General features: G+C 43.5%; 1 protein-coding gene across 25 annotated transcripts in view; it reads right to left on the reverse strand.

Annotated features, from left to right (window-relative positions):
• Positions 1-2081: 2081 nt before the first annotated feature.
• RBFOX1 (RNA binding fox-1 homolog 1) overlaps positions 2082-23834 on the reverse strand; it is a 2446597-nt gene continuing 2424844 nt past the window's right edge. For 7 of the 25 annotated variants that reach the window (XM_086375894.1, XM_086375889.1, XM_086375895.1 and 4 more), the window contains 3 exons: positions 6853-6928; positions 4832-4909; positions 2082-3481 (listed from right to left, as the gene is read on the reverse strand). In XM_086375894.1, coding sequence (XP_086232020.1) covers positions 3251-3481; positions 4832-4909; positions 6853-6928 — 385 coding nt within the window. In that variant the 3' untranslated portion in view covers positions 2082-3250. Of the gene's footprint in view, positions 6459-6852; positions 6929-22601; positions 22655-23834 lie in introns of all 25 variants that reach the window. The other 18 variants (XM_086375900.1, XM_086375911.1, XM_086375909.1 and 15 more) reach the window with 6 other exon arrangements.

Below are 23834 nucleotides of genomic sequence, written 5' to 3' on the forward strand. Positions count from 1 at the left end.
GTTTAAGACACATTCACCTCCTTGGTCTCAGGGTCCTCACCTGTGAATGGTAAGCTTGCAAGTGACAAAGTGTTGCCGTAAGCCCGTTCCATAGGTTGTTTTGTTTATTCCATGTGTTTGTGTGTTAAGTCACGTCAGTCGTGTCTGATTCTTTGCAACACTATGGACCTTAGCCCGCCAGGCTCCTCTGTCCATGGGATTCTCCAGGCAAGAATACTGCACTGGGTTGCCATGCCCTTCTCCAGGGGATCTTCCCAACCCAGGGATCCAACCTGCATCTCTTAGGTCTCCTGTATTTGCAGGTGGAATCTTTACCACTAGAGCCACCTGGGAAACCCTATTTATTCCACATAACAGTATTAAAAGGCAAGTAGGCTTCTCATCATGAATTATGGAGGGGGAGCCTAAGGCACAGAGCTTTGGGTTAAGTTACCCTTGACTGCAGGGCTTCATAGTGGTGCAGACGAATCTGCCTGCAATGCAGGAGACGCAGGTTCAATCCCTGGGTTGGTAGGATCCCCTGGAGAAGGGCACGGTAACCCAGTGCAGTATTCTTGCCGGGAGAATCCCATGGAAAGAGAAGGCTGACGGGCGATAGTCCATGGGATCACAGAGTCAGACATGACTTACCAGCTGAGCACGTGGGCACCTTGACTGCATCTGGCAAGGGACCGAATCAGGATTCAAAGTCAGAACACCTGTGTCCACACTCCATATTTTAAAACCTTTTGTATGTATTACCAATTTGACAGCAGTGTTAACTAAATGAGATAGGATTAAGATGCTATTAAGAAGGACTTCCTTGGTGGCTTCGTGGTAAGAATCCACCTGCCCGTGCAGGAAACACATGTTTGATCCCTGGTCCAGGAAGATTCCACATATGGCGAAGCAACTGAGCCCGTGTGCCACAACTACTGAGCCTGTGCTCTAGTGCCCAGGAACTGCAACTACTGAAGCCCGTGCAGCCTAGAGCCCGTGCTCTGCCAACAAGAGAAGCCATCACCATGACAAGCCTGTGTACCACAACTCAAGAGTAGCCCCTGCTTGCTGCAAATGGAGAAAAGCCCATGCAGCAACAAAGACCCAGCACAGCCAAAACTAAATTAATTTAAAATATATATATATTGTTAAGTAAATGGGGTAGACAATCCAACCCTGGTGGGAGCATTAAATTATTAAAGGAAATAAGTGTGTGTGCTTAGTTATGTCTGACTCTTCGTGACCCCATGGACTGTAGCCCACCAGGCTCCTCTGCACATGGATTTCCCAGGCAAGAATACTGGAGTGGGTTGCCATTTCCTTCTCCAGGGGATCTTCCCATCCCAGGGATCAAACCAACATCTCCTGCATTGCAGGCGGACTGTTTATCACTACACCACCTGGGAAGAACTTGATAAACATCAACTTTGCCACTTACTATGATGATTTTTTTCATCTTCTTCCTACAAGCCTCCCTCATTGTTCTCTGGATTATTAACCGCTTTGCATGGGTGCGTGCATATGTACTAAGTCGCTTCAGTCGTGTCCGACTCTTTGCGACCCCCTGGACTGTAGCCTGCCAGGCTTCTCTGTCCATGGGGTTCTCTAGGCAAGAATACTGAAATAGGTTGCCATGCCCTCCTCCAGGGGATCTTTCCCACCCAGGGATTGAACTCACCTCTCCTGCATTGGCATGTGGATTCTTTACTTTTAGCGCCACCTGGGAAGCCAGTTAACAGATGTACTAAAAGCTTAATAGGCGTTAGTAGCTGTTTTCATTTGAAACATAAGGTTGTTTTCTGATTGTTGTTTTGTTTTAAACCAAAGGCTGAGGTTTCCATGATGGGGAAATAATTCAGCTTAGTTCTGTTTCTTTCTTAGACATCTGTAGTTGTTCCACTGACTTCTTGGGAATGATGGGTGAGGAAGAGGAGGCATGTGACCCAGACAGTCGGGTCCCTTGCAGGGACAAAGCCTGCTGCTTACCTGGGCAGCTGCACCGCCCGCCCCGGTGGGCACAAGAGCAGCCTCGTGTGGATGTGACGAATCCACTCTCCCAGGAAACACACAGAGGCCAAAGAATCAGAACACCAACTCACGTAGACCTTTTCAGACTAAGCTTTTATTTTTTTGATATTACAAACCAGTTTTCTTTATTCACAAACCACTGTAAGTGATATAAACACTAATTTCTAAAGACAGATATACACATTTTCTGGGTTTGCAGATTGCGTGAGGTGTGTGTTAAGTCACTATATACCACACATGATAGTAATCTTTTTTTTTCCATAATTCATAATAGCAATAGTTATTTAGATAAATGAAAACATTCCAAATAAATACCGTTTAAAAAAATCCAAAATGTCTGTTTACATCTCTGACATACATTTTAAAATGACTTATTGGCCTCTTGGAGGAGTGCCTGACAAAAGAGTCTGTAACATCAGTTGGCACCCACTTGCTCTAAATGATTTTATTAAAACTACATACAGTCATGGGGGAAAGTACAGCTCATCGATGAAAATCAAAACTGCAAATTAATTTTACTTGAACCAACACAGTAAGAATTCTATGTTTGTGATTCCAAATACAGTGCAAATTCTGGATTTTGAAATCTAAGACACATGGGAGACTTCGCTTGATTCTCCCAAAAGCCCTGTTCCTTCCACCTCACCCCACTTTGGGGTTGGATGCCATAGCATCTCAATATGTCCTTTCCCTCAAAAACATCAACCAGGCACCCGTTGTCATAACACCTTCTTCCACATGGGGGAAGATGAGAATGTCTCAGGAATGCTATCAAGCACCCTCTCCCCTCTTCCCTCCCCGACTGGCGAAAAGAAATATTTTTCTCTGCTTTTGGCCGCCAAGCAGCAGTTTTTTCCCCCGTTTCTCTCTCTCTCTTTTTTTTTTGTTTTTGTTTTTTTTTGTTTGCAAGATCACGGTGATCTTAGATAGCAAAGCTACAGAAACTCGGTTTTCAAATCTTGTGAAACTTTATTGATGGTTTAATATCCAACCGATCTTACTGCATGCACATTGGATGACAAGAGAAAAGCTGGATCACAAACACTTTTTTTTTTTTTTTTAAGTTTTGTCTGGTTTTGTCTTAAAGCAGAGTTGTTACAGCGGATTGGCAGGTTCACAGCAGTGAGTTGAGAGCTTTACTAAAGTGCGTGCCATATGAAGGCCTGCACTGCACACATGGAAATTGTTAACTATGGCAGCAAAACTACTGGGGACCACTTGCTGCAGGATATATATATTTTTTTTATTTAAATACAAAAACAGGAAGATCCGTGACAGATACCCCAACTGAGATTAACTTTGTAAACAGAACAACATGAAGAGACTTCGAACAGAAGAAGCATACAGACAAACTGCAATTTTTCGGATGCGTCATTTTGGCCCTGCTTCCGAGGTGGGGGGGAGGGGGTCGTTCTTTAGGGGATGTTGAGGGTGGACCTACTTTTTTTGCTTCCTTTTGACAAGTGTCCTGGGCCTTGGAGACAAAAAAAAGAAAACTAAAGATATTGATTTGAGAGAATCCTTGGGGATCGGGAAAAAAATGGGAGGGCGGGCTCTCACGGACTGAAAAATTGCAGGTTGCTTACACAACACGGTCATGTTTCAAAAAGTACCAAGCGGATGAAAATACCATGATTATCTCTACCCAATGATTGCAATACTTGTAAAATGCTTCTATAAATCCGAATATGATTATCATGTAATTCCATAAAAATTATACGTCTTGTCTGTAACAGTTGTTCTACGAGGCTAAAACTAAAGCTTTGAAAGACTGTTTCTAGAACTTAACAACGCCACTGCACAGATGTAAATTTTATACATTTTTTTTTCACTGGTACAAAGAATTTAAGTTTTTATTACTTTCTTTTTTTTGGAAAAAAAGAAAAAAATAGAAACAGTGCTTTTTATCACCTTTTTATTAATGTTATTTTTTCCCTCCCATAATATAAAAGTCAGCAATGATATCAATAATTTATTATACTGGAAGAAATATAAAAAGAATGCTTGCAGATGGCCTAACTAGCAGTCTTTTGCCTAGATAACTAGTGGCTGGTTAAGAAGCTGAATACTGCCAGGTGGAATGGTTGTAAAGGGTGGGTTTGCACAGCTGCATTCAGCTTGGATGTACAAGTGTTTCTAGAAGCATCCTCTTAACAACCTAACCTTTGGCTTGAACTGACAGTGAGTAACTTAGAACCGTTGCTATATGGACGTTGGTGCAGTGGGTCGTTTAGATTCATCAGTTACTTTTTTTTTTTTCCCTTTCAGCCAAACCCCAGTCCCCACCCCCTAGGTCCCTCCCACCCTTCCCGTTTCATAAAATAAAATAATGCAGATGCAGAAAAGAACATGACTCCTGTAGTCACTTACACTCTTCCCCAACAGCTGATAACCCCAGTAGCTTAATATTTAGCATATATAATTTCATTTACAGAATACAGCACTCTGGATATGGCCCTATACCAGTGTTTAGTCATAGCTAGCATCTCTCTAGATCAACCACAAAAAAAAAAAAAAAAACAAAAACTTCCTACAGCCAGCAACCAAACTACAGAACCTTCGGAAATGAAAGACCCACAATATTAAAATACACAGAACAAAATATCTGAGGTATAAGATAAAAAATGTAATTTTTTTCCTCTTTTTAATTTAATTTTTTTTTTTTTAGATGCTAAAATGATGCACTACTGCATGTATTGCAATACCCAGGCCTCGGAAAGCTTCCTTTTTCCCCACGTTGGAAGGTTGTTTTTTTTTTTTTTTTAATGGTTTTTGTCATTTAGTATGGAGCAAAACGGTTGTATCCCCCTCGGTATATACTAGCCTGCAATGAAGAAAGAACGAGACCCACATCGTCAGCATGGCTCCTAGTCTTGGCATCAGTCAAGGGTGCAAAAGCATTCTGAAACAAAGCAATTTAAGGGGTGTATTTTTTACATTTTCCTTTTGCAACACGTGGATCATCAAAAAAGACTACTATGTGAAAAAATAGACACTCGGAAACAACCAATATGGAGGCGTCCCCTACCCATCCCGGGTCCACCTTTTAGAGAATTGAAGATACTGCCAAGCCTGACCTCTCCCCACCCACCAGTCGCTCCTTACAACGAAAAATCCCTGTAGAACCAACTTCGGGTGGCCAGTCCTGGGAGCTCTAAAGGACTCTGAAACAAATGGGCCGCTGAAGGATTGATGCTGTCTCTTATTGTTGGCTTGTTTGAGTTACTAACAATACTGTGTGTCAAGGATGCAAAAGCATTCTGAAACAAAGCAATGTAAGGGGTGTGTTTTTTACATTTTCCTTTTAGAACATGTGGATCATCAAAAAAAAAAGGACTAGTGTTTGAAAAAATAGACACTCAGAAACAACCAATATGGAGGCGTCCCCTACCCATCCTGGGTCCACTTATTAGAGAATTGAAGATAGGACCAATCCTGACCTCCTCCCCCCATAGCTCCTTATAACAAAAATTCTCTGTAGAACCAAATTCGGGTGGCCAGCCCCAGCAGCTAAAAAGGACTCTGAAACAAATGGGCTGCTGAAGGATTGATGCTGTCTCTTAGGGTTGGCTGTCTGAGTCACTGATAATAATGTGCTCTGTTGGGAAAGGCTCTGTCTACACTCAAGATGTTGCATGCAGAGGACTTATTGAATGTCATCACTCAACCCTCTTGGTCAACACTTTCCCCCAGCGAACTGGGTGTTGAAGTGGAGTGGCTGAATAGCGAAAGCAGGACGAACATGTAAGTCCACTCTTTACTTGACTCAGCTGAACAATCTGTATGGAAGGTGCTCTTGAGAGGGGAGTTGTGCAGATGAATTACTGGATGTCATTGAGCTTGTGCAAAAAATGATAGGTTTCCCAATTATGGCGGAATGTCTACCGCCAAGCTCCAGGGAATTGCCTAGCCGTGGTTTTAGACGGCACTTAAATATCTCCTTTTGTGAAAAGTTTTGGCGATGCCAATGAATGCCTCTGGGGCTTTATCTTTAGGAGAAGAACTGATCATCTTGATCTCAAGCAGAAATCTGCATGCCAAAAAGCTTTGTAATGATTGCATACGCTCTCACGTGATGGGCACGTCTTACTGTACGCTTTTAGTGCATAGAAGTTTGAACAAGTACAGGCAAATTCACCATCCCCCCCCTTCAACTCCCAGCGTTGCCCTCCCCCCAAACCCCTCCCAAAACAAAAACCCAGCCCCACTCCCACCAAAAAAAAAAGAAAGAAAAGACAACTCCCAAACTGCTTCCTTCTAATTCCTTATGTACTAGGCACACACACAAAGCGTGCCTCTCTCTCTATTTTCTTTCCTGGGCGACTATGACTTTAAACATGAATTGTAATAGGGGAGGAGAGGCAGTCAGATTCTCAGCTGCCTGACAGCAGAGGCCTGGAACTGTGCAGCTTAGCTCCTCTGAGGTCTGTGGTGGGGCTGGAACCTTGGGGCTATGTGAATGAGCGGCAAGGGAGGGAGGGAAAAAAAAAAGAAAACAAAAAGTTCTGCATTGACACTGCATTCCGTTAGTGATGGATTTCATTATCAACATGACTAATTATTCCATTAAGGTAAGTGCTTGGCTAGGTGAGACTTGCAAAATGAGAAATATAATAACTTACATGCACGACATTGCCAAGAAATTAAGACATTTATCAAGTTTACTGGGAGGATTAATGTGGCATTTTTTAGCTGCTGTTAGCACAAGAGACAAATTCAATTAAGGGAAAGTGAGAGGACGTCAGCCGTCAACCCATCCTGAGATCCCAGCTGGGGGGAGGGGCGGCCGGGGGCCGGGGGAGGGGGGCAAGGAGGAAGCTAGGAAGAGGAGGAAGTGGTACTCACCATGGCACCAACGCCGTAGGTGGGGGCTGGAGCAAGTGTGTGGTGGTAGGGGTCGGTAGCATAAACTCGTCCGTAACTAGAAGGAAGACAGAGGGGAAGATTAAGCCATAATATGTGATTAACGAAGTAACAATAACAACCGTAAAACACAAAATACCAAGACAGTGTGGAGGAGCCCTATCCATCTTGAGAAATAAGAAACACATTCCAATCGGCCACAAAACATGAGAAAAGTCCATCCTATACAAGCATTCCTGTGTCCACTTAACATCGCTGGTGATAAAAGTACGTGGTGTGTGTGTGTGTGTGTGTGTTTCCTCTCTCTCTCAAACAACCCTTTCTACACTGGGTTGGAGGCAGGCAACAGCTTGAAAGAGTGGTTTTAAGAAGGCCAGGAACCACAGAGGACCCATTATAATCAAGACAGATTGTCTTCTTTTCCTAACAAAGTTGTCACCAATCAAGTGAGACAGGGTGGGCCAAAAAGGACCCAGTCTTTACAGTTAGTGCCGAACATGTCAGAACAGGGAAGAACAGATGTATTCAAACAGAAGCCTCCTTGAAGGCTTTGTGGGACCTCCCTCCCCACTCAAGAATTAGAGCCTGATTTGATTTTTGAGTCTATCACCCCAGAACTTCTATCTCATCAATCTCTAGCCAGGTTCCAGGAAGCGATACATTTTAAACAATAGTTCTCTTTTTTTTTTAATAGTTTTTTTCTATATGGATCATTTTTAAAGTCTTTATTGAATTTGTTACAATATTGCTTTTGTATTATGTTTTGGTTTTTTGGCCAGGAGGCATGTGGGATCTTAACTCCCTGACCAGGAATGGAACCTGCATTGGAAGGCGAAGTCTTAACCACTGGACCACCAGGAAGTCCCTTGAACAATATTTCTTGATGACATTTCCTTATATCTGAGGATTTTTCCTCCTGTCTCTACCATCCTCCTTCCACTGCCCTAATGCCCAGCACAGGCTTTAGAAGAAAAATGTAGAAGAGATGGACACCTAATACATTGGATGAACAATGCAACTCATCAGGTATTAGAGCTCGGAGAGACTGGGTCATTTGCTCAAAGTCACAGAGCTAGACAGAGTCAGAGCTAATCCTTGAATGTCTCAGGGCAACTCTCATGCTCTTTCCATGGTTCCAGATACCCTTCCTTGAACGGCCTGCCAGATATCTTGTTAGAGTTTGAATGCTGCTGTTTTGGTAATGATCACAGCTGAGATGCAGGCGAGGTTAGGTGAGGGTCTCTGGAAGCAAAGCTTGAAATGGAGATTCTTCCACTCCTGATTTGTTGGGGGCTGTACGTTTAAGAGGAGGGAGAGGCAAGCAGCTCAGAGAAAGGGAAAATAGAGAACCAAGGGTGTATCAGTTCTGAGCTGAAAACTAACTTCTCCCTAATCCTGAGTTGCACCCCAAAGTTGATCCCAGCTGGAGGCAAGTGGGTTGGCTTTTTTAATGCTCTTGTTAGTTAAGCATTAGCTGTAGACTTCCTAGAAGGGCAGAGGATAAACTTCCTAGTTGCAGTGATTCTTCGGGAGAGGGTAAGTCTCTGCAGAAAGAGGCAGTTGGGTACCATTGGTGACCAACATTCACAGTGGCTAGGGGAGGGGTAAACCAGCCACTAGATGGGGTAGGTGTGAATTATCAACGGCTTTTGAATCTTGAACACTCCTTTAAAGAAGGAAGGAACAAGCCAGGAAGAAGTCATTGGTCTATACTATCAACCTTGGGGTCGAATTTGCATTGATTTATTCTTCTCCTCCCCTCTTTCCCTACTTGTCTTCTAATCTTCCTTCTCATACTTGATGGATAAGAATGCACTAGATGGATCTCACATCATAAAGCCTGAGAAGGAAGAACCAGGGGGAAAACCTTCTAACTCTCAGGCTCTGAGTTAGACTCCAGATTGGGGGAAAAAAAATGATTATACTAACCTCCTGATTCTGGGAAAGATTGAGACAGGAGGAGAAGGGGAGCAACAGAGAAAATGAGATGGCTGGATGGCATCATCAAATCAATGGACATGAGTTTGAGCAAACTCTGGGAGATAGTGAAGGACAGGGAAGCCTGGTGTGCTGCAGTCCATGGGATCGCAAGGAGTCAGACACAACTTAGTGCCTGGACAACAAAATACTAAGCTTTCATTGGACATGCTTTACTCCCAAGCCCTCTGCTTGTTTCAAAGGTCACTGAGCTCAAATCATCTACACGAGTCTTCCGCCCGATCCTCAAAAGCGTCAACATTCAGCATTCTCCTGATCCCCAAAAATGAACAGGAGTTTCTTTTCTGAGATGAATCTCTCAGTGAAACTAACAAATAGGTAAGCCCTTCTTGCTTTCATTCCTTGGGACATCCTTTATGACTTTGACTCACTGAAACTGCCTTTAATCAAAGATTCCCCCTCTCTCAGGGAGGAAAAAAAAAGCAGATGTATGTCCAAGACAGGGTGTGTTAAAGCAAGAAGAATGATGACTTTTTGAAATAAATCTTTTATTCATGGAGGTTACCCATGAAACTGGGGCGTTTACCCCTAATTAGAAGCAGCTACTAATAGGGAGAAAAGAACATGATGGATGACTTTGATGTTGATTTTCATTTCATGAGAAAATAAAGTCTGTCATGGATCTGGAGGGAAAAAAAAAAGTAATAGGATTATTTTTAATGTATTTTCGACTGGCAAAGCTGGTTATAGGAACTGGCTATAAATTGCAAAAGTGAACTAAAAATGCTTGGATATTTACTAAATGATGCCACAGCGTGGTGTTCCTCCAAAACAAGCGGTGAAGATGCTAATTCAGAGCAATGATTAGTAGTTTTTTTTTTTTTTTTTTAATTTGGGGACTGATTTTGCTGTGGCAAAAATGTCCCATTTTGAGGAGACAACAGAGTGGTGGTCTGAATGTAAAAAGGTAACCCCCCACTTTTCCTCTCACATCCTTTAATGGTCATTCATCGATAACTCTGGGCTGGGCGTCAGCCTCCGAAGAAAAATCAAGCTAGCAGTTTGGCAGCGTTCCCTTCCAGGGCAGAAGAAAAGGAGAGCAGCGCCGAACTGGTCCTCATAAATGAGCAAGCTCCTTTTTGCTCCTCAGGGTGACCTCTACCTTCAGAATCCGATGGTTTTATTATGATTAATAAATTTCATCTCCACAGAGGAAAAGGGACCATGTCAGCTCAAACTGAAAGCAAGGAGGCTTCTTTTCAAATGCTAATCCCGAAACACGCCCTTCCGTGACACCACCATTTAGACACAAGGTTATCAGGGAAGATGTGGACTGGAGCTCCACCGAGGCTGCGGGGATGCTGGCCACACCAGTGACCTCCGGCGGCGGAGTCCAGAGGAAGAGGGGTGGTTCCCAGGGACCTCGGCGGGAAGGATGGGGAATGCCCGGTGGACACCACGTGGGGACAGACCCGCGCCTGGCGTCACCCTGCGGACCAGCCATCCCTGCCGAAGCGGACAGGTGTACAATTGGGCCCCGATGCTCACCGTGGCCCCAGAGCCCACCGGTCAGAAATCAAGGATGAAATGTGAGACATGTCCACGTCACTCACACCATCACCACCCTGACATAAACCGCCAGTATTTCATCAGAACCAAATCAGAAACAGTCATTTATATCTCTGTCTGTCATCTATCTGTCTATCTGTCTCTCTATCATCTATCACTTGTGTCTATGATCTATCATTTATCACTGTCTCTATCATCTATCAATCATCTCTGTCTCTCCATCATCTGTCTACCTCTATCTATCATCTGTCTATCTACCAATTAGCTATCTATCTATAATCTGTCTATTATCTATCTGTCTATCTGCCTAGCTGCCTGTCACCTATCTTTCCATCTATTTAAATATAAATCTGTATCAGCCTGCTGCTGCTGCTGCTAAGTTGCTTCAGTCGTGTCCGATTCTGTGCGACCCCAGAGATGGCAGCCCACCAGGCTCCCCGTCCCTGGGATTCTCCAGGCAAGAACACTGGAGTGGGTTGCCATTTCCTTCTCCAATGCATGAAAGTGAAAAGTGAAAGTAAAGTCGCTTAGTCGTGTCCGACTCCTAGTGACCCCATGGACTGCAGCCTAGCAGGCTCCTCCGTCCATGGGATTTTCCAGGCAAGAGTACTGGAGCCTAATCATACTTAATGCCCTTGCTTAAAATCCTTCGATGATTTCCCACTTATCGTAGAATAAAATCCAACTTGCCTGAGTCACCCCTGCCCTGCTCTCACCCCCATCTTACCCCCAACCCCACCCCTTGCTCATCAGGACTCCCAGGACGCGAGCAAATTCGTTCTCCCCTTGGGAGAGCTGGCCAGCTCCCCCTGGCCAGCTCATCTGAGCTGCTCCCTTTCATCCTTGACCTCTCAGCTCAAACGTCAGCTCCCCAGTGCTGCCTGCCTCCTTGACTGCTCTTTCTTAAGCACACTTTCCAACCACATCCCCATCCTTCACCTAATGGAGCAGATCTCCATTCATTTTGGTGACTTACTTCCTGACTTGACTGTGTATCTGTGCCCCTTCTGGAATGCCAGCCCCACCCCCACCCCCAGGGGCTGGGCTGAGTCTATCTTGTTTCCTGCTTTCTCTCCACGGTCTAGCACAGCACTAACTAGGGGGCAGGTGAACGAGGGAGCAAGCCAATGCCACTTGTTGAGTGAAGGAGGACTAAGGAGAGACAAGAGGCCTGGGAAGACCTTGGTATCCACCATAACCTTTCTGTCAGTAGCCACGATCCTAGGAGCTATGCTTTCTGAAGATTCTACATCACTTGCTCCCAGAGACAATCAAAACACTTCGAGATGCTCAGAAGAAAAGCTCCTTGAGTCTCAAAATACACAGTGTGTTATTTCCCATCACCCCTGAGAGTTCACAGAGGCCAAGTTGCCATTAAGTTCATCACTCCGTTCTCCAGGGGATCTTCCTGACCCAGAGATTGAACCCGGATCTCCTGTACTGCAAGCAGATTCTTGAGTGTCTGAACCACCAGGGAAGCCCAAGTTCATCAAAGGGAAAAAAACAAAGTCAAAGTGAGACATAACTGCTCTGCTGTCTAGTTTGCTGTAGCTCAAGGCCATAATGAACCCTCGTCTGTTTTTGACCTCTGCAACAAGAAAACCAAGAGGCTGGCCTGCCCCGCAGAGGACAAAGGCTTGGAGCCAGAAGATCCAGGTTCAAGTTCTCCCTTTGCAATGTCCTTGATCAGTGATGCAGGGAACTCCCTGAACCTCATCTTCCTTGTTTGTAAAATGATTTCTGCTCGGTCTGAGCTCTGCCTAATTCACAGATAAAGTGCATGAAAGGAAACCAGGGGCATTTAAAAGCCATCTACAGAGAGGGGAGATTATGTTACAAGGGTTCTTCTACAGAATTTCATAAGCTGACCTCTCCTGCTCAGCCGTTTGGTCTGCAGAAGCACCCGAAGGATCAGCATCGCGTGTAGTTCTAGCGATCAATTCATGGATGCTTTCGGTCATTTATGAGTTACACATGTAGTTTCAATGGCTATATCTGAACTTGATATGCCGGAGTCAAATGAATACATAAGCTGCCTGCTGAATGGGGAATATGAACCTGTGTTTGTGTAAGAGCTTTGTCAACCCAACTGAGAAATGTAAATACTACTTATTATTAACATCTTCTAAGTCCAGCTGCCACAAGCTGGGTGTGAATGAAATACAGTAGGGCCATGTGGGTACCATGCCCCCAGGTTCTAACAGTCAAGTGATTTTCTTATAGGGGCATAGGAAGAACACTGTCATTAACTTCACTCCATAGAGTTCGCTCTGTATATTTGAAGTCACAGTCTTTATGCTCCTGAGACCTTTTATTCTTATTTCAGCATCACCTCCCCACGCCTCCTGTCCCAAAGATAGCTGGGGGGCGGGGGGGGGGGGTGTCCCTGGGGGCAGAAAGATGAATAAAATAGGCTCAGTCCTCCAATGAGGCTCCCAGTGTGGTGGAGCTCTCCTAGACGGTCCCAAGGCAGCAAGAAGGTGCCAACGCTCAAGTCCCCACCATGATGAGAAGCGCTACAGAGTATGCATTCAAACCAGGATCCCTGACAAAGGGTCAAAATGCGCACTCCCAGAATCTGCAATGCCGTTAGAGCTATAGTGCCTTCATAATCAGATCTAAGACAGAGTCTGGAAGCTATTGGGAGCTTAATACACACCAGCCACATACCTCCCACAGAGTGTACAAGGAGGGCCCTAAACACGGCCCCATGGTCCTCATGACCTGCGATTTGGAGAGCGATGGTTTAGCCAGGAAATGCTCCCCTTTCTGCCCCTGTGGTCTCAGACCTCAATGCTCAGCTGGCATTGGTGAAGGCACTCACTAGGGAATATTCCTCTATGACAACTGCAGCTTTCTCCTAGTCTCATCTAGGCAATGACTTCTATAATTGTAGACCACGCAGGTGACCAGGGCTTTTCTAAAAGCTTCCCAAGACATGCAAGTCAGAAAGCAGAATCAATCCCATAACTCAAAACCTCCAAGAAGGACAGAGTAGAGGCAGAAGACATTCTCCAAGAGGAGCTAAAGAGTTACCACAGCCCGACGCTGACATTTCTGAACTCTCCTGTGGCTCACTTCCTTAGCTTGGATTTGAAATGATTATCTTCGCAGACTGCCTTTTTCAGTCTCATGATTCTTTTCCTCCAAAGTAGCGGGGATGGACTTCCCTGGTGGTTTAGTGGTTAAGAGCCCGCCTGCCAATGCACGGGACACGGGTTTGATTCCATGGGTTCGAGGCCCAAGATTCCACATGCCACGGGGCACCTACTGAATTCCAGGCACCGAGAGCCGGAGCTCCGCAACAAGATAAGTCACCCTGATGAGAAGCCTGCACATCGTGACTAGAGAAAGCCCGCACAGCAACGAAGACCCAGTGCATCCAAATAAATAGATACATTTGTTTTAAAAGACTAAGAGAATTTTGGCTCCTGCCCTCTCTCTGTTCCACGTGGGGTTCCTCCAGTAAAACCCTTGGAATACCTGTGTCAGAACTACTCCCAAACTGAGTTCTCCTTCTGAAGCCCTGGGTACAGCAACCTCCAAGCCCTATCTATGTAAGCAGATCAATGGTTTTAATGGGATGAAAGGGAGACAGATTCTGGGCCTGTGCCCTAGAGATGTCCCGCTACAGTGCGTATAGACACACACACACACACTCAGAGGCAAAATTAAAACATAAAGTCAAACACACATTGGAAGAACTGATGCTGAAGCTGAAGTTCCAGTACTTTGGCCAGCTGACGCAAAAAGCAGACCCACTGGAAAAGACCCTGATGTTGGGGAAGATTGAGGGCAGGAGGAGAAGAGGGTGACAGAGGATGAGATGGCTGGACGGCATCACTGGACATGAGTCTGAGCGAACTCCAGAAGATAGCGGAGGACAGGGAAGCCTGGCGTGCTGCAGTCCATGGGGTTGCAAAGAGGCAGATACAACGGTGACTGAACAACACGACACACTACCAATGTTCAGGTTAACTGTCGAAATATTTTAATTTCAGGTGAGCATCCTTGCTGCTAAGAGACCCATTCCTGGGGCACACATACTCTTTCAATATTCATTGGAGCAAAATGAATGAAAACGTGGCTCTCTGATAGAAATATGATAAGAGCCTGAAAGACAAGCTACATAGGACATTGTAAGTTTCCCAGTAGCCACATTAAAAAAATAAAATGGAAAATAGGTGTCATTTATTTTTATATTTTAATTTGATCCAACAGATTAAAAATAGTATCATTTCAATGTGTCACTGACATAAAGATAATGCGTGACATACTTTACATTATGTTCATACTATTGTTCATACAACAATTTTCATTGTTGAAATCTACTGTGTATTGTACGCTGAGAGCTCACGTCTACATGGACCAAGCACGTTCCAGAGGGCTCCATGGCCACATGGTAATCGGTCACCATGTTGCAGAGAACGACTCCAGAAAAATCTACAGAATGTTCTCCTCACTGAAAGACAAAAGATTCCTGACAGGTCAAGTCAATGTTTCCTGGAGTGTGAGCTGAGGTCTCCTCTGTGAGAACGGTCTGGGGAAACTCCTAAGAACTTTGATTGTCAGGCTCTATCTCCTAATCTAGGAACTGGAATTTCTGAGGCATGGAGAAGGCAGGATGGAGTGGAATCTGTATTTTTTTTTTTTTCAGTTTTAGTACTTTTCAACTGAAATATAGTTGATTTACAATGTTTGTTAATTTCTTCTGTAAAGCAAAGGGATTCAGTTACAGATATATACACATTTTAAACTATTCTTTTCCATTATGCAGATAAGTTCATCTGTGCCATTTTTCTAGATGCCACATATAAGTGATATTCTATGATGTTTGCTTTTCTCTTTCTGACTTACTTCACTAGCAGAAATAGGGACACAGATGTAGAGAACAAACGTAAGAATACCAAAGAAGGAAGGAAGGGGTGGGATGAACTGGGAGACTGGAAATGACATATATACACTCTGTATATAAAATAGATAGCTAAGAAGGACCTACTATACAGCACAGGGCAAACATGCTGAAAGTTGCTCAGTCGTGTCTGACTCTTTGCAACCCCATGGATTGTACCCCAGCAGGTTCTTCTGTCCATGGGATTCTTCAGGCAAGAATACTGCCATGCCCTCCTCCAGGGGATCTTCCTGACCCAGGGAACGAACCCATATCTCCTGCATCTCCTGCACTGCAGGGGGATTCTTTACCACTGAGTCACCGGGGAAGCCCACAGCACAGAGAACTCTCCTCAATACTGTATAAAGACCTAAATGGCAAGAAAATCTAAAAAAGAGGGGATATATGTATAACTGATTCACTTTGTTGTACAGCAGAAACTAATGCAACATTGTAAAGCAACTCTACTCTGATAAAATTTTTAAAAATAAATAAATAAAAATATTCTTTTCCATTACAGTTTATCATAGGATATAATTCTCCATGCTGTACAGTAGGACCTTGTTGTTTATGCATGTGTAATAAATTCTGCAGGTGGTCATCACCCAATCTGACATTTGACACCTGCTGTTGTATATATTTTTTTTTTAAATCTGCCCTGATTAACCCTCCCTTTCTCAGGCTAATTCAGAGCTCTCTAGACATCGTTAATGTTCATAAGTAAACTGATAAAGACATTTCATTTTTAGGAGGTATTATTATTGCATGTAACAGGCTCTGAACTGTGTCTGGTCCACTGTAAGCACTCAGTCAACACTCGGAAGATCTTCACTAAATTCCTTTCCCTGCATGTTCCCTTAGCACCCTGCGCTTCCCCTATTAGAACACACATCACACTTTACTGGAAACAGACCAATTAACTACCGATCGATTTGCTGCATGACAACTTTGCTGAATAATCAGATCGCCAAAATGGAAAGGAGAGACCCTTAGATGAAATTTGCTGAAGGATCAATTAGAGGAATGGTCAATTTAGAAGTTTCTTCTAAACAGTATCTGAAGCCTTAGTGCGGCTGCCTGGGTGTGCAAGTATCTGTGTGTGTGTTCAGGTTAGTGGGGAATAAAAAGATGGAAGGGGGTAGTGATACTCCCCACTGTGGCCCCAAGCTTGATAAATAATGTCTCTAATAAAAGTGGACAGCAACCCACTGCCCCAGGGAGACTGGTTTCAGCAGCGTTTGCAGGAGTGTTGGTCCAGGCTTCTTCCCAGGCCCCACGTGTCTGTATCAAGTGCTCAAAAAGGACTGAGAGTCTGTCCCTGGGCTGGCTTCCCAACCAACATGATGGTACCTGGCATGGTAGAAGGTGTGAAACTTGCTGCCAGATGGAGACCCAGCCTCACCTGCATCCCAGAGACACATAAACATGTGCACAAGCTGCCCAAAGCAGGGGGCAACTGGTAGCCAAAACAACAAGCTCAAAGTGTCTGGTACTTTCCAGGGCACGGTTTATCTTCTCTGTTGATTTTTAGCCACTGCTTTTCAGCAAAGGAAAGATTTCTGGAGAACTGCTCTAAAACACCATTGGCTGGTGTCCCCCTCTGTCCTCCTGGATGTGCAGTATTTTCTCTTTGCCACTCAGTCCTGCGCCCCTAGGCCTGGGCCCCACACGTCATGTGCTCAGCACACACGAGCTGTATGAAGGAGACGGGGCCAAGGCAAATAAACTCCCACTGGACCATCTGTTTAGAGAATCATTTAGTTCCCTGGTGGTGGTGATCAGTTGCTTCAGTTGTGTCATAATAATCTATTGTTTAATGATATTATATTTTAATCTATCTACCCACTGCATTGTTGGGTACTCAGGTTGACAGCAATTTTTCAAAAATATTGAAGAAAATAAATATCCTTGTATATACCTAGTTATAATTGCTTTAAAGAAAACAATTAATAAATAGCTAATCCTACTGCATGTGTGTTCAGTCACTCAGTTATGTCCGACTCTTTGCAACCCGCCAAGCTCCTCCATCCATGGGATTCTCCAGGCAAGAATACTGGAGTGGATTGCCATTTCCTTCTCTAGAGGATATTCCCAACCCAGGGATGGAACCCGTGTCTCCTGAGTCTCCTGCATTGCAGAAGGATTCGTTACCCTCTGAACCACCTGGGTTCCTCCAAATTTGAACAACTATGCCCACTTCCCAGTTCACAAATACTAGTTTTCTAGAAGCAAGACAGCACGACTGAAGAATGCAGAATTCCACCTGGAGGTGAAGACCAAGCGTCCAAGGTCAAGATGAAAGGAGCACTTGGGGGCAGTGCAGTTCAGTGGAAGGAACAGTGGCATCAGATAGACTCCTGTGTAACCATGGTAACCATGGCCAAGTTACCAAACCTCTCTGGGTTTGAGCATATTGTTCTTTTGAAATTTGCAAATAACGGTGATAGTAACGTCTGCCCCACTCAGATACTGTAATGAATTTTATACACATGTATACATACATACATACATATATACATACATGCATATATGTATATACTGTATATAATTTATCATACTTGCTAGTACATGGACTATGCACAATAAATGACAGCAAGTTATGACTAAACCTGGGGAATTCAACAAAGTTTATCTGAAAGTGAAAGTGAAGCTCTCAGTCATGTCTGGACTCTTTGCAACTCTATGGGCTGTAGCCAGCCAGGCTCCTTTGTCCATGGGATTTTCCAGGCAAGAATACTGGAGTGGGTTGCCATTTTCTTCCTCAGGGGATCTACCCCACCCAGGGATCAAAGCCAGGTCTCCCACAGTGGAGGCAGACTCATTACCCTCTGAGCCACCAGGGAAGCTTATCCGGGGGACAGTTATTTACTGCAGGGGTGAAGGGCTTGTCTTCTTTGCTCTCAAAAGGTCTTAACTCTTCAACGAAATGACCGATACACCGTGGGAGGAAGAGGGAAGGTGCGGGCATCTAACACAAATTGGTCCTTGCACATCTCTCTAATCTGCTGGTACATTCTGTTTGTTCTCTTGTCAAAATGCAGCCTAATAAACCAGTTTTCAGCTCTTCTACAGCCATCATCCTAAACCAGGTCAGCATCACCCCTCCTTGGGTTGCTTCAAGACTCCGTATTTTTCTGCTCTGGCCATACTGCAAATCCAAAAACCAGTCCAACTCATCATTAAAAAAAAAAAAAAAAAAAGACCACTGTCGACCCTCCAGTGTCTTCCTATCACACTTAAAATCTTAAATGATTTCTGTAACCTCCAAGTCCTAATTTGTGTGGACCCCTGGCTGTCTTTCTGATGTTATCTCTGAAAATTTCCCTGTACTCATATTCTGTACAGGCTCCGAGCCTCAACATTTCACGCATGCATCGACCACAGCGCCTCCGGACGTGCTACTGCTGTAGCCTGAAATGCTTCCAGTTCCACGGTTACTCACCTGACTCTCACCCTGGCTCGATTCAGGTCCCAGCTCAAGTGTCACCCTCTCAGAGAGGCCATCTCTGATCGGTGAATATAAAGGAGCATTGCGACTTACTTTCTACCCTATCCTTGCTTTTTGATTCATTATAGCTATTGCATAACTCCACATGCGTGCGTGCTAAGTCGTTTCAGTTGTGTCCCACTCTTTGTGACCCCGTGGACTGTAGTCTGCCAGGCTCCTCTGTCCATGGGATTCCCCAGGCAAGAATACTGGAGTGGGTTTCCATGCTCTCCTCCTGGGGATCTTCCCGACCCAGGGATTGAACCAGCGTCTCTTAGGACTCCTGCATTGGCCGGCAGGTTCTTTACCACTAGCGCCACCCGGGAAGCCCATAACTTGACATGCAAGTACATTATATGCTCATTCATGGGGTCTGCTGCAAGATTCCCTTTCTTCTGCTCTGGTCACACTGCAATCCACGAAGCAGTCCAATTTATCATAAAAAAAAAGAAGTCAGACCACAGCTGATCCTCCAGTATCATCCTATCACTTGAGGTCTGGTCTGCACTAGGATGGAGGCTCTTGGAAGGAAAGCCTTCTCTGGACTTATTTAATGTGATATATGGAACAGTGAAGACCCAACATGTACAAATTAACTGACATGAACTTCCAGCAGTTCTATCAAAATAAGTCACGTGCTTTTCAACCTCTGTTTTTGTATAAGACTCACACATTCTGCTACAACTACAACCCCTGACCAGTCTTAAAGTTCCAATGAACCCCAGCGACAGGAAGGACTTGGATGGAAGAGGAGGAAAAACCATTGCCCTTTTTTCCATCTTTTGCAGAATCCAGCTCATCAAAGGTTCTTGATGTTACAGAATGTGAAAGCCATGGGTGTGTTCAAGGTGGATGAGACAGCCACGTAAACACGTGTCTTTCAGAAACAAAATTAAGAAGAAAACAACCAATACCACTAACAACAAAAATACATTCCCATGTGAATAGAATCGCATAAACAACACATGCAAGTTTCTTCTATGTGTCTAGCAAAGGAGAATCAATATTTGATATTTTGGCTCTACCAAAATAACTTGGGTGTCTCTATCAAAGACCCAAGGAAGCATCTTCACTTTTCCTTTGGGAACAGAAAGAAAAGCTCTTCAGAGTTCCTGTTGCTCCTATTGGATGATCTGTAATTCACCACCTCTGCCCCAAGCCAAGACAAAACTATCTGGCCATCTCTGCCCCCATAGGCAGCCACATAAAGTAATGCATACTTATAAGAAATTCAGGTATCAAATCGATCAGGCCCTCCAAACAGATTTTAAGCATCTTATCAATCGCTTTTCCCCCCCATTTAAATAGGATAAGTTGCCTCTTGAGGTCAAATACTGAAATCCAGGAGACATGAGGATTCAACAGACCCACCCTAAGGAGTGTGAGCGTCGAAGAATTGATGCTTTCAAATTGTGGTGTTGGAGAAGACTCTTGAGAGTCCCTTGGACAGTAAGGAGATCAGACCAGTCTATCCTAAAGGAAATCAACCCTGAATATTCATTGGAAGGACTGATGCTGAAGCTGAAGCTCCAACACTTTGGCCACCTGATGCAAAGAGCTGATTCACTGGAAGAGATCATGATGTTGGGAAAGACTGAGGGTAGGAGGAGAAGGGGGCAATAGAGAATGAGATATTTGGATGGCATCACCAACTTAATGGACATGAGTTTTGAGCAAACTCCAGGAGATAGTGAGGGAAGCCTGGTGTGCTGCAGTCCACAGGGTCACAAAGAATCAGGCATGACAGCAGCTGAACAACAAGGAGTGTTATTCTATATAGAGAGGGGAGAATTCCAGATGGTTGGGTTGCTTAGGGTGTGGGTGCCCTGGGTTTTTTCCCAGCCTGTGAGCAAGACTTCATTGAAACCATGAGTCACAACCTTTGTTGACTGCACAGTTCTGATTTTTCATTTTCATTCTGTGAGGAGAGTGATCTGGCTAGGAGATAATTCACATTTGATGGATATGGGTGTCTCCTTTTTCACGCTTGATTCAAAAATCAGAGTTCAAATTGAACTTTATGAAGCATACAACATATTATTAATATGACCATCAAAGCCACAGGGATATCTCTCTCAATTTGAAATTTGATCAATAGCAATTCATTAAGAATTTACGGAGCAGCCATCCTAAATTAGACAAGGTAGGCGAAGACACTCTCTCGATTCGGGCAAACTTTCATTATCTGCAGCTTCTCCTCGATGTATTGTGTGCAGACCACTTGCTTACAAGGCAGGGTTTGTTAAGTCACAGAGCAAAATCGATATCTACCTCTTAGGTGGTAACTTCGCAGTGTTTGACTTATGATGTCAAAATAGAGCCTAAGATACACTGGAACATGCATTCAGGCTCACTGGGAGGATGGAGGCTCTGGATGACCAGCATAGCCACAAAGGATGCTCATTAACATTTTAAACCGACATTCCTCCCCACCCCAAGCTGATTTCCCCTTCAGTTGCGTGCTCCATTCTCTCTGTAGGTTCTGCAAAGGTTAAGTGACTCTTTTCCTATAGTCCCCCCCAACCACCTCCTGTAATAGGACTCCCTACATTCTATCATTAGGCATTAGTGAATTCACCATCTCTCACAGTAGAAATAGAGATACTTGAGGCTAGGGGTTAGAAGGGAAAGAGCAGGGTTTTCTAGGAAGGTTGTAAGCTAGCGCTTTATCATGTGAGCATGTATATTTCAGGCTCTCTCAGGGGAACACTGTAACCCATTAAAAATATTGAGACTGAAACTATCAGTGAAATAGATCAGGGAGGGCTGGGTGCCTGTTTCTAGTTCTCCTTGCTCCCCTGATGTCTTTCTCTCCAAAGACCCTAAGCAGGGGATGAAGCGCTGCAAACATGCCTTTGTTCACTGTGCTATTGATAACATGTGATTGGTGACAGATGAATGTCTATATGTTGGGCTCTGTTTAATGTATGCTTTTGAAGGTCATGGCACACTCAATGACATGGGGATGAGCTGTCATTTCCTCCCTTCTTGGCTAAAAGCAACACATGGGTAAGATCTCCTAGTCATTGTTTGGGTCACAGTTTAGGCTTAAAAGCAAAATAAATAAATAAATAAAAGAATTCTGTTGTTAGTTAAGGCAACTCACCTATCTTGACATTTAATCAAGTAATTCCATGCTAATGAAAGTCCAAACACAACTGTTCTGAACCACATCAAAGTAAAAAGACAGGCGTTATTTTGATGGACACACCATGCAACTGGGCAATTTCCACTTGCTAATTGACTGATTTTAAAAACAGAAGACTCTGTCTCTCTCATGCCTTACTACTTATAATATGTGTTAAAAGAAAGGAAATAGATCTTTAACTAATGGAATGAAGATCCTCTTCTTATAAGACAGAGATTATTATATTCCCCAATGCCTCCCGCTTTATAGAGTCAGTCTTTTAGGGCCTATAATATAAAACAGTCATTCCATAAAGATCCCAAATAATCCCACAGAAACCCATGTGAACCCAGACATAATACGTCCCAAAACATAGAAGTCCCATGCCTGTGTGCCTAAATCTCCCCTATTCAGTATTTTAATGTTAAGAGCACTGATTATACTGTAATATTTTATTGTGGCTTCATTCAATATAGTCTTACTTTTCTGGATCATGTATTATTAAAACCGGAAATAAAACATCCAAGTTAGCAAAATGCCTACTGTCTTTTTAGACAGCAGAGCCTAAAAGCTCCAGCTATACTGCAAAGATATGACTTTTTTTTTTTTTTTAACTCAACCTTCTAGCATGACCGACTGCAGCATGTGAAGGGAAAAAAAGAAAAACAAAGGATACTGAGAGTCGGATGGATGCACCAAGAAGTAGCGATGTTTGTTACCTGCAGAGGTGTTACAAGAAATTTCATCTGCTGCAACGAAGACGAACTGATTTCTGGAAGAGAAGATAAAATTCACAATACTGCTCGCTCACGGGGAAATGCACTCTCTGCCAATTGGTTCGATGTAGTCAGATGAGGTAAGGGAAGGGTGCTGAGTTTGAATGGATGTTGCAAGGAAATGTGTTGCTATTGTGGGCTTGGAGAGTTGAGGAAGATCATGAAACAGGCATGCGAGGGAACCCTTCCACAAAATCATGGTGATGTCAGAACATGGACCATGTATAGCTGTTGCATGAGATATTAATACTATGTGTTACTAACATGTTATCATGCCAGGGTGGGTTTCTAAGGCTTAGGGTTTTTCAAACTGAGCTTCTATGGATTTCTTACACTCAAAGGAGACTATGCTAAAAAGAAAAAAATAGACATTAGAAAAAGAGTATACTGCAACTAGCTAGGAAAATCATACAATTCCAGACTTTATTACTATTATAGTATAATATTAAAAAAATTTTTAAAGGAAAGAAAAAGCAATGCCATCATTTCTGAAGAGAACGTTAAATGGTATTGTGTTATGGATAATAATTTTCTCACCAAATGAGGCTTGCTACATAAAGAAGGTAAGAGAACTCATCAATTGAAATAAACCCTGTCTTGCCAAATTATTTTTAACGATGCAGTATTAAAAAAGAAAATAAAAATGGAAAACGCTATTTCACTTTGATTTAATAAATCCAGAAAGATGATAAAAGTCTCTTAAGATGTTTCCAACTGTGGCATTTCCACAAGGTAATGTATTCTAATCCAGGGGTACTGTCTGTTTCTCTAGAAATAAGAACATCTGTGTCAGGCAGATTACAAAAATGTCCCAATGAGATCGGCAAGGCTCTTAAATGCCTCAGAGGTAGGAGTACTAAGGCTTCTAATTCTTATTTGTTAGAGTCTTCTGTGCATGGGAATCATCTAGAACCAAGACAAATGCATTTCAGTTTGATTGGTCTAGTGATCGAGCATCTCTTAAAACATCTTAAGAAAGTTTTCCTGTTGCAGAAGGTAACTCCCTGAAATATACATGGAGCTACCACTTGGAAATTCACTAGAATCTAACATTCAGCTGAAGATTCTCATCATTGCCATGACAATGAAATCTTAACAAAACTCATATGTGATCTGAGGACAGCATTTTTTATGTTTCTCATCCACTGTAATAAAAGTCATAACTAAGTTCATTTA

This window comes from Bos grunniens, chromosome 25 (genome assembly GCF_055505025.1).
Source record: "Bos grunniens cultivar Pamir isolate PY7600 chromosome 25, Bosgru_T2T1.0, whole genome shotgun sequence".
Classification (NCBI taxonomy): Eukaryota; Metazoa; Chordata; class Mammalia; order Artiodactyla; family Bovidae; genus Bos; species Bos grunniens.